Here is an 11,862-nt window from a genome sequence, read left to right on the forward strand (position 1 = left end):
TCGGAAAAATATTTGTAAGTAAACAGAAAAAAATCTGTATCTTCTTATTAGAGTTAAAACCTAATGCATGAGAAATAATTTTATTAAATTTAATGATATAACAAGAAAGGCCCATTTAAACTTTACATTCCATAGTTTTGAGAATCATATTACTTCCAACATTAAAATGAACAAAAACTAGGACATAATGCCTCATAATTTTATATAAATCATTATCTAGAAGCTAAAAAACGTAAAAAAAAATGCTTACGAAACAAACAAAAAAAAAAAAAACAATTCTTCTTTAAAGCCATTCTTTAGTACTACGAAAATGCGTCTTTTGAATTTGCCAATAACAAAACAAGATGCAATTTTATTTTTTCAGGAGCTAAATTTTTTACCAAAAAAACAAAAATTTACCGATTCCCATGACATGAAACTTTATCTTGGTAAACGTACGTTTTGGAAATGTTATTTCATTTGGAATCTTATTTATTAGAGTTCATATGGCGACAGCATCAGGTGAAAGAAAATTGAGATTGTTTTGAATCTATGTTAAACTTTATATCGGCCAATTTTTCACTGAAATCCGATTGATGACTTTGATTTTAAATAAAGTGTTTGATTTTATGATTTGTTCGCAAAAATGCTAAGTGTAGATTGGCGGCACTTAAAAACAGCCAAATCTGTAGCGGCGGTGGCGTTAATACGTAAGTACCGAATTTTTATTCCGTACTTTTCTGAATCACATTACTTCAAGCATTAGAATATGCAAGAAGTATACATAAACACATGTTATACCATTTAATCTTTCAAAAAAAAGTATTNCCATCCCCATTTTGTAAAGGATTTCTATTCCTAAATAATAAAAACATGTAAAATATTATCAATAAACTAAAAAGCGCTTTTTAGATTTTAAAACATTTTGTATACCACACTGTACACAACCGTACTTATGCACAACTGTACGTAGTTGAGGGCTTAAAACAATTGTTTATACTTACGTATTCCATGCTCATCATAAACTTCTATTCCTAAATCATACAATTAATGTAATTCAGTAATGCGAAATTTATATAAATAATTTCGTTTGATTCATTTCATGCACAAATAGTTCTGCAAGAATAATCATGTTATTGTTCATACTTACTCTCTCCATGTTCGTTATATGCTATTATTGCTGAAAGATAAAAAAAAAATATTATTCAACTCAACTATATCGCAAATAATTTTAAATATTTTTTGCACTACATTTTATGATTAAATTTATAATTAATCTGTTATAAATCATTCATACTTACTCTCATCCTCTTCACCAACGTCTTCTGCTTTTAAAGATAAAAATACATACAGGATTAAAGACGAAATATTAGGAAAGACATTTAGTAATTTTAAGTAAAATTATCTTGTATTAAACAACTTTGCGATCAATATGAAATATTTTTTTACTCGATTTCTTATCTTCCAATTCAGCCATAGCTAGGATTTATTTTCTTTTGAAGGAGACAAAAAAATATCGTGCACAGTTATCTATATACATATTTCTAGAAAGGTATTACAATTAGAAAATTAATAAAACGATTGATGGAAAAACGTAAAGGTTCTCATCAGGATGCATTCTCTAATGACAGCGAAAGAGATATTTCAAAATAAAGATAAATTTTTCTGCGATAAAAATCACTGTTCATAATGTGTCTATGCCTCTAAAAAATTATATAAATGTTATTTTAAATGAGGTTAGGTTGAAAGATGAAATACAGGACCCAAATTTAGCTAGGATTTTCACGAAAAAACAAAAATGTACCAATTCCCATGACATGAAACTTTATCTTGGTAAACGTACGCTTTAAAAATGTTATTTCATTTGGAATCTTATTTATTAGAGTTCATATGGCGACAGCATCAAGTGAAAGAAAATAGAGATTGTTTTGAATCTATGCTAAACTGTATATTCATCCACTTTTTACCGAAATCCGATAGACTACTTTGATTTTAAATAAAGTGTTTTATTTTATGATTTGTCTCAAAAATTTTAAGTGTAGGTTGGCGGCACTTAAAAGCAGCCAAATCTGTAGCGGCGGTGGCGTTAATACGTAAGTACCGAATTTTTATTCCATTCTTTTCTGTATCATATTACTTCAAACATTAGAATATGCAAGAAGTATACATAAAAAAATAATGTTATACCAATTGATTTTTCAAAAAAAGTTTTTTGACGACAATTTTTGGTACTTTTCCATTATGCCGGCGCATGCCACGCCAAGCAAACTTTATGGTGAGTTTGCGGCGACACACAGTCACCGATACAAATCAAACGAAGCAGATTTTATCGGCCACAACACGCAGCATACACATATAAAAGCAGTTAATAAATGGTTCAAAATGTTTTTTACTTCGAAGGCATAAACATTTTAATAAAGCCTAAATTTTTTTCAAATGGGTCCTCCGTTTGCCTTCTCCACATGAATTTTGCAAGATAACTCTCGAGATGATGGCGTGCCTTTCCTCTGTGTTTCTTATTTCGCCATTTAGCGCTGCCCCTCAGTCTCTCTATTTTTTGCGTGTGCGTTCCAGTTTCCGGTTCCATAAAGTTGTACTTATGGTTCGCTTTGAAATGTTCGAAACTTTCATTTTCCAGCTTACTAGTGCTGTATGATTTCCATGAATCGGAATATATTATAGTTTCTTTTTCGATATTTTCCTTAATTGCCTTCAATAAAGTGTTCATGGATCAATTTGGCACCTCCAGAAGGAAACATTCGTTTCCCGGCTAACTCCACCGAAGATACATTGTTGTGGTAAGATCCGTTCCGCATTGTTTTTTCTCTTCGTAAACAAACTTTCGTCCACTTCGACGATCATGCCATGTCCTCTTATTTTCCATTGTTAACGTTTAAGGAAAAAAAATCACACAAACCTCACGCATGAAGTTATTCCAGTCTACAACTGTTCCATGGCTGATTTCCAACTGCTTTTCACACCATTTAACTGAAGTTAATTCTTCACTCCAACAATAAATAAACCGCATACACTTCAAAAAGCTCAATTTCGATGATCGAAGCCATGTGCCTTTACGGACACTTCTCTTATAGCGACAAGATAAAAGGTTGCAGCGCCATTGAATTTCATCTCCGATATACAACTTCATTTCATGATTCTTATCACAAGTTACGATTTCAGGCAAAACCCCTTTCTCTTGAAAGAATCTGACCACTTCTTAGTCTGTTTTGGACAAATCCCACATTTTCATTGCTTTTTGTGATTTAATTTTTCGTATTAAAAAAAAGACGTGACTGATGGGGAAAAAATAGCTGCGATTTGTTATGGAAATGTGGAGGCAAAAGATTACCAGAAGCGATTTTCCGTTTGGCGTCCGTTGCATCATTATTGGCAACTTTATCGCCTGGGCCGGTGTAATGCGCCGGTACCCAATTTTTATCAAAAAATTATAAACTAAAAAACATAAAATAAAGAATTATTGGGATAAAAAAACGATTTTAAAAATTCCTCACATTGAAATAAAAAAACTTTCATATTGTTTCTTTTTTTTATTCTTATAGTTCTTAATCAGACGTAAAAAACATTCTGTGGAGAGCTATCATCAAATAAGAAAAAAGTTATTTACAAGCAAATTTTTTATTATAAAAATTTTAACATTTACCTGCTTTATAAATCCAGAGAATTCCAAAATGAACTGTTCTTCGTTTGAAAATTTTATTCTCAAATAATATAGACATAGATTATTCCTTCATTACTTTAAGATGGCATACCATACAGCAAATTTTTTTAATTGTAAGATCTCGATATGAATTTTATTATGTAGCTTAAAAACAGAGCAGCTTAATTCTAGTTTAAATTATTCCTTCAAAACTAAAAATTACTTACCAAGAAAACGATAAAAATTTATTAATAATCAGCACAAATGATACTATTTCAAGTAATTCAGATGATTCTTTATTGTTGTTTTTCGAACTATATAGATACAGAAATATATACTATTCCATAAAGAAGAAGAATATTCTATAACTATTACAGTTCTGTACTTTCTGAATTCGCATTTATTCATTGGAGTGAAGAAAGCAATGTTGACTTCACTTTAATTTGTAATGAATTGAAGACAGAAAAATGTATTTTATCGTACTACACACGTCTGCAACAGTGTGCGATCCCGAAATCGGAAGTTATCAGTTACAAGTTAGTTGATAATAGAAGTTAAAAATTATTGAGGAATTTTTCTTCAAATATTTGGCATGTTCTGTTTCTGAAAGATATACCAATGTTCTGGAGAGTTTTTTCAAGTTCTTCGGCCTTTTCCTTAGGGAAATTTTGCTTCTAATTTGTTGCTTAGAAAATAGCGTCTGACTCTGCCAATGATTCTGATGGAACTAAATGAGAACTTAATAAATAAATGTCTGATATTTTCCGGCTCCCGCTAGAAGATATTTTAGGAACTTTTTTGGAGTTGACTTTTTAAAAGGAGTCAAGTGAAGTAAACCAGTCAAGGGAAAATACAAAATATAGGCGTGAATCCTAGAATAACCCACTCCGTGGCAATTTTTTCAAATCTCGCCAAGAAAGTTTTTGAAATCTCTCCAAACTGGGTTTCCGCAAGATATTTCGGGGAGATTATTTTGAACATCCGATCACACCACCAAAATTCTTCAACCTGATTGGTTATTTGATATGTATAACTACGCGAAAGTTGGATTTCGTTAGAAAAGGTTTTATTTTTTAGGTAAATGGGTTTATTATTTCGCCATTCATGCTTCTGATCTCTTGCTGTTAGAATAATCGTTATTATTTCATTTTTAAAAGCAAAGGTAATTTTTTTTATTCCACTAAAAATATTTTAATTTGTAATAATTTAAATTTTTCTTAATACTTCAAATGTTTTTTTTTAATAATCGAAAAGCAACGTTGATACCAGTTATAATCCCCAACTTAGCTAGATTTCAAAAAGTGGACAAGAGGCGGGCTATTCTATGATTTCACCAACCATAGATAATGTTCAGAAAGCCGAACTATCTGTCATGGGCGAAAAAAGTGAAGAAGCTTTGAACAATATCTACTAAGAAATTTCCTTTTTTCCCTGCTGTGTTTGTCTGGAAATTCGTGCAACAGATGGAATTGTTTGAGTCCATGTTTTGTTAGAAATGGAGAAAATCTTAAATATATAATTGTCATTTTTTAAAAAATAAAAACTGGATTATGACACTCAATTATAACCCTCGGTACATCTTGTAAAAAATTTATTGTGTCAAGCATTGGCACCCTTTCCTAGAATTTTAAAGTATGATATCAGAATAATGTCAAGCTTGGTGAGTTTTGTAAAAGCAAGTACATAACGTCTTATGTTGCAATTTGTTAATGTATTCAACCTTCCTGCTATAGAATTGTAAATAGAATTTATTATAAATGTTTCAGTGGCTAAATTGTAGAATCGGGGGCCCCTCTGATAATTGGTGATTTGAAAACATGCTTATGTATATACGTATGAAAAGAAACAAGGAACTAATCACATAACCATAAATAGAAATTGTGGTAACCCGATGCTGACGTCATTAAAAGCAGAGACATAGGTGGTAATAACATGGTGAGTTTCAGCAAAATCATGGGGCTCCCGATTTTACACTTTAAATGTTTCAATTAAATTTTAATGTGACACAGAATTTTAGTTAGAAATTTTAGTGAAAAGAATCAATGTTTATACATTTAATATCTTAAAATATCTAAATTACAAAATCAATACATTTTATATAGTACATATAAAAAATTCATGTTTACCATCTTCAGCTTTTATTTGTAAAAATAAAAGGCGCAATGTATAGTCAATAAATTTAGCAATATTTATATTAAATATTTTGCATGAAGTATTGTATTCATTGCATACAGAAATAATAAAAAAATCTGTATTATCTGTTCATACTAACTTAATAAATTGTAATATAATAATGAATAAATTTAACTTAATTTTTATTACATATTTCAATGAATTGTAGAAATATAACTTTTAAAAAATCATTATTCATCTATTCACTTTCTTTAATTTCTTATTCCTCTGTGTGAACATCTAAATTTACAGCAAGATTCATAGATACATTAAAAAATATATAACTATATATGAATGAAAATCATCATAAAATATCTTTTAAACATAACTTAAAGACAAAATTTATTCAACTAATGTAAGAGAAACCATGCTTACCTTCATCAGCATCACCACCTTCATCTTCTATTTGTAAAAATAAAATACATGAGATATAGTCAATAAATTTAACTCCAATTGCATTACATCTTTGCATGAAGCATACATATAAATAAAAAAATCTATGTTCATCTGTTTGCACTCATCTTCTTCAATTTCCCCTTCATTTGCGTAAACATCTTAGTTTACAGCAAGATTCATTGATAAATCATAAAATATATGAATGAGAAACATCATAAAATATCTTTTTAACATATCTTAACCACAAAATCAATTCAACTGATGTGAGAGAAATCATGCTTACCTCCTTCAACATCACCTTCAGTTTCTATTTGTAAAAATAAAATACATGAGATACAGACAATAAATATAACTCCATTTGTATCACACATTTGCATGAAGCATACAAATAAATAAAAAAAAATCTATTTTCATCTATTTGCACTCACCTTCTTCAATTTCCCCTTCATCTGTGTGAGCATCTAAATTTACAGCAAGATTCATAGATAAATCAAGAAATATATAAATATATGAATGAGAAACATTTCAAAATATCTTTTTAATATAACTTGAAGAAAAAATTTATTCAACTAATGTGAGAGAAACCATGCTTACCTTCTTCAGCATCACCTTCATCTTCCGTTTGCAAAAATAAAATACATGAGATATACTAAATAAATTTAACTCCATTTGTATTACATCTTTGCATGAAGCATACAAATATATAAAAAAATCTATGTTCATCTATTTGCACTCACCTTCGTCAATTTCCCCTTCATCTGTGTGAACATCTTAATTTTCAGCAGGATTCATTGATAAATCATAAAATATATGAATGAAAAACATCATAAAATATCTTTTTAACATATCGTAACCACAAAATCAATTCATTGATAAATCATAAAATATATAAACGAGAAACTTTGTAAAATATTTCTTAAACACATATATAAAATATATCTTAACCACAAAATCAATTCAACTGATGTGAGAGAAACCATGCTTACCTTCTTCAACATCACCTTCAGTTTCTATTTGAAAAATGAAATACATGAGATAGAGACAATTAATATAACTCCATTTGTATTACATATTTGCATGAATCATACAAATAAAAAAAATCTATGTTTATCTTTTTGCACTCACCTTCTTCAATTTCTTCTTCATGTGTGTGAACATCTAAATTTACAGCAAGGTTCATGGATAAATCATAAAATATATGAATGAAAAGCTTCATAAAATATTGTTTAACATATCGTAAAAACAAAATCAATTCAACTGATGTGATAGAAATTATGTTTACCTCCTTCACCATCACCTTCAGTTTCTATTTGTAAAAATAAATTACATGAGATAAAGTCAATTATTATAACTCCATTTGTATTACATATTTTCATGAAGCATGCAAGTAAATAAATAAATATCTATATTCATCTATTTGCACTCACCTTCTTCAACTTCTTCTTCTTCTTCATGTGTGTGAACATCTAAATTTACAACAAGGTTCATGGATAAATCATAAAATATATGAATAATAAACTTCATAAAATATCGTTTTAACATATCTTAACCACAAAATCAATTCAACTGATGTGCAAGAAACTATGCTTACCTCCATCAACAACACCTTCAGCTTCTATTTGTAAAAACAAAATACATGAGTATACAGTCAATTAATATAACTTCATCTGTAATACCTATTTGCATGAAGCATACAAATAAATAAAAAAAAATCTATGTTCATCGATTTGCACTCACCTTCTTCAATTTCTTCTTCATGTGTGTGAACATCTAAATTAACAGCAAGGTTCAGTAATAAATCATAAAATATATGAATGAGAAACTTCATAAAATATCTTAATCACAAAATCAATTCAACTGATGTGAAAGAAACCTTGTTTACCTCCATCAACATCACCTTCAGTTTCTATTTGTAAACATAAATTACATGAGATAAAGTCAATTATTATAACTCCATTTGTATTACATATTTTCATGAAGCATGCAAGTAAATAAATAAATATCTATATTCATCTATTTGCACTCACCTTCTTCATGTGTGTGAACATCTAAATTTACAACAAGGTTCATGGATAAATCATAAAATATATGAATGATAAACTTCATAAAATATCGTTTTAACATATCTTAGCCACAAAATCAACTCAACTGAAGTGAGAGAAACCATGCTTACCTCCTTCAACATCACCTTCAGTTTCTATTCGTATAAATAAAGAATGCATGAGATATAGTCAATTATTATAACTCCATCTGTAATACCTATTTGCATGAAGCATACAAATAAATAAAAAAAAATATATGTTCATCGATTTGCACTCACCTTCTTCAATTTCTTCTTCATGTGTGTGAACATCTAAATTAACAGCAAGGTTCAGTAATAAATCATAAAATATATGAATAAGAAACATTATAAAATGACGTTTTAAAATATCTTTAACCACAAAATCAACTCAACTGAAGTGAGAGAAGCCATGCTTACCTCCTTCAACATCACCTTCAGTTTCTATTCGTATAAATAAAGAATACATGAGATATAGTCAATTATTATAACTCCATTTGTATTACATATTTTCACGAAGTATACAAATAAATAAAAAAATCTATGTTCATCTATTTGCACTCACCTTCTTCAATTTCCTCTTCATGTGCGCGAACATCTAAATTTAAAGCAAGATTCATTGATTAATCATAAAATATGTGAATTAGAAACTTCATAAAATATCTTTTAAACATCTTTTATCCACGAAATCAATTCAACTGATGTGAGAGAAACCATGCTTACCTCCTTTAACATCACCTTCAGTTTCTATTTGTAAACATAAAATACATGAGATATAGTCAATTAATATAACTCCATCTGTAATACCTATTTGCATGAAGCATACAAATAAATAATAAAAAAAATACTATGTTCATCGATTTGCACTCACCTTCTTCAATTTCTTCTTCATGTGTGTGAACATCTAAATTAACAGCAAGGTTCAGTAATAAATCATAAAATATATGAATGAGAAACTTTATAAAATGCCGTTTTAAAATATCTTTAACCACAAAATCAACTCAACTGAAGTGAGAGAAGCCATGCTTACCTCCTTCTACATTACCTTCAGTTTCTATTCGTATAAATAAAGAATACATGAGATATAATCAATTATTATAACTCCATTTGTATTACATATTTTCACGAAGCATACAAATAAATTAAAAAATCTATGTTCATCTTTTTTGCACTCACCTTCTTCAATTTCCTCTTCATGTGCGCGAACATCTAAATTTAAAGCAAGATTCATTGATTAATCATAAAATATGTGAATGAGAAACTTCATAAAATATCTTTTAAACGTATTTTATCCACGAAATCAATTCAACTGATGTGAGAGAAACCATGCTTACCTCCTTTAACATCACCTTCAGTTTCTATATGTAAAAATAAAATACATGAGATATAATCAATTAATATAACTCCATTTGTATTATATATTTGCATGAAGCATACAAATAAATTTTAAAAAATCTATGTTCATCTATTTGTAATCACCTTCTTCAATTTCTTCTTCTTGTGTGTGAACATCTAAATTTGCAGCAAGGTTCATTGATTAATTATAAAATGTATGAATGATAAACTTCATAAAATATCTTTTTAACGTATCTTAACCACAAAATCAATTCAACTGATGTGAGAGAAACCATGCTTACCTCCTTCAACATCACCTTCAGTTTCTATTTTTAAAAATAAAATACATGAGATAGAGACAATTAATATAACTCCATTTGCATTACATCTTTGCATGAAGCATGCAAATAAATCAAAATAATCTATCTAAATCTATTCACACTCACTTACTTTAATTTCCTCTTCATTTGAGAGTCCAACTTTTTTATTTATAGCAAAATTCAATCTTATTCAATTTTACTTATCTTGCATATTTTGTATAACGTTTTTATTGCAAAGCAAATAAATGAATAAAAAGCATGTGTTAAGCTGTTTATACATGCTTGCTTTATTTTCACTTTCATTTGGATGTCCAACAGCTTTATTTAAACCAAGATGTATTCTTAAATAATCATTCCACAAAGAGTTTTCCCAATTTATATACTAGTGAAATGGAATTATATAATTGTAGCGGTAGTTACACTACATTGCTACCTATCAGAATTTTATCTGTTATAGAGTTCGATGAATGGATACCACTAGTTGATTCATTGTTGTTTTATGAGAAGCCTGGAGAGCTGTATTAAGATTACCGGACTTTGAGTGCTGGTCGTGAGAGCTGCATTTAGATCGTGGTCGCTCTTATGTTGCAATTAGCAATCGAGTGTGTACTGACTCCAGTTGTGTGTAATTGAGACTGAGTAGCAACAGTGTGAGAAAATCAATGACGCCGACACAGATAGCAAGATTTCAAGAATTTATTGTGCTCTATCCTTTAAATTTGGTGTGTTCATATCGAGATCGACGTTTCTCTTCAGATAGGCGGGTACGGGTCACCAATGTGGGGGCTAGAATGACGACTGTCAAACATTATCCATTAAAAGGTACCCTATGTGTTTTATTATTGTAGTGGTAGTTACACTAAAAGCCATATAATTCTTTATGACCAGATGGTGTATATATTTTGAAATTATAATTTTGACCTTAAGTGTAAAGCACTGTTAAACAGATTTTTTTTCTTGGTGAAAAAGCTTCGAAAAACACTATTAAGAGCTTACCTTCTGTAACAACACCATCAGCTGCCAATCCTATATGATGAAATACATGAAATATTATATTTAAACTCAATTAATTTTATATTTCGAAATTTCATGCAGTCCCAACTGTGCAAAAAACAACACAATAAATTTTTTTATAAATAGTTCATATTTACTTCCGCCAAGATAAGTAGTCGCACCTAAAGCTAGATCTAACCCAAAATAACGAAATGCAAGATTTGTTAAAAATTTCTCTTATGCGTGAGATCAATTTAGTTGATAAATAAGAAATCATTCACGCTTACCTTCCTTTTTTCCATCAATAGATTCTATTTGTAAATAACAAAATAAGTGAAATATTATCATTAAAAATATATTTAATATTTTAATATAATATGTATTTAAAGTATTCTATTATACAATATAAAGGAATGTAGATGAAATTATTTATACTCACTAGCGCCACTAAGATTAACCGGAACATTTAAACCTGTAATATATATAACATACATATATCTATATCTATCTATCTCTATATATATACACTGAAGAGCCAAAAAAAACTGGTATACCTGCCTAATATCGTGTAGGGCCCCCGCGAGCACGCAGAAGTACCGCAACACGACGTGGCATGGATTCGATCAATGTGTGAAGTAATGCTGGAGATAATTGACACCATGAATCCTGCAGGGCTGTCCATAAACCAGTGGGAGTAAGAGGGGGTGGGGATATCTTCTGAACATCACGTTGCAAGTCATCCCAAATATCCCAGCGATGTCGTAGATTTGATGTTTTACCGGATTTCCGATACTCATGGTATACTCGTGAAATGGTCGTACGTGAAAATCCAAATTTCATTGCTATCTCGAAGATGCTATGCCCCATCTCCCGTGCGCCGACTATAACACCACGTTCAAACTCACTTAAATCTGTATAACCTGGCATTGTAGCAGCAGTAACCGATCTAA

General features: G+C 29.6%; 1 protein-coding gene and 1 long non-coding RNA gene across 2 annotated transcripts in view; both read right to left on the reverse strand.

Annotated features, from left to right (window-relative positions):
* Window positions 1-11,862, reverse strand: part of LOC107437630 (sodium/potassium/calcium exchanger 1-like) — a 39,183-nt gene that overhangs the window by 11,570 nt on the left and 15,751 nt on the right. Inside the window, exons 23-37 of the mRNA XM_071185406.1 lie at window positions 11,352-11,384; window positions 11,200-11,223; window positions 11,071-11,106; window positions 10,916-10,945; window positions 9,902-9,925; window positions 9,441-9,473; window positions 8,088-8,111; window positions 7,943-7,975; window positions 7,488-7,511; window positions 6,943-6,975; window positions 6,800-6,820; window positions 6,634-6,666; window positions 6,489-6,512; window positions 6,185-6,211; window positions 1,281-1,304 (exon numbers count right to left, since the gene is read on the reverse strand). Coding sequence (XP_071041507.1) covers window positions 1,281-1,304; window positions 6,185-6,211; window positions 6,489-6,512; window positions 6,634-6,666; window positions 6,800-6,820; window positions 6,943-6,975; window positions 7,488-7,511; window positions 7,943-7,975; window positions 8,088-8,111; window positions 9,441-9,473; window positions 9,902-9,925; window positions 10,916-10,945; window positions 11,071-11,106; window positions 11,200-11,223; window positions 11,352-11,384 — 423 coding nt within the window. The remainder of the gene's footprint in view (window positions 1-1,280; window positions 1,305-6,184; window positions 6,212-6,488; window positions 6,513-6,633; window positions 6,667-6,799; window positions 6,821-6,942; window positions 6,976-7,487; window positions 7,512-7,942; window positions 7,976-8,087; window positions 8,112-9,440; window positions 9,474-9,901; window positions 9,926-10,915; window positions 10,946-11,070; window positions 11,107-11,199; window positions 11,224-11,351; window positions 11,385-11,862) is intronic.
* LOC122273676 (uncharacterized) lies at window positions 8,526-9,170 on the reverse strand. Its single transcript, XR_011637724.1, has 5 exons — window positions 9,136-9,170; window positions 8,988-9,011; window positions 8,830-8,862; window positions 8,685-8,708; window positions 8,526-8,558 (listed from the first exon to the last, which is right to left on the reverse strand). It is a non-coding gene; the product is annotated as an uncharacterized lncRNA (long non-coding RNA).

Source organism: Parasteatoda tepidariorum, chromosome 9 (assembly GCF_043381705.1).
Source record: "Parasteatoda tepidariorum isolate YZ-2023 chromosome 9, CAS_Ptep_4.0, whole genome shotgun sequence".
NCBI lineage: Eukaryota > Metazoa > Arthropoda > Arachnida > Araneae > Theridiidae > Parasteatoda > Parasteatoda tepidariorum.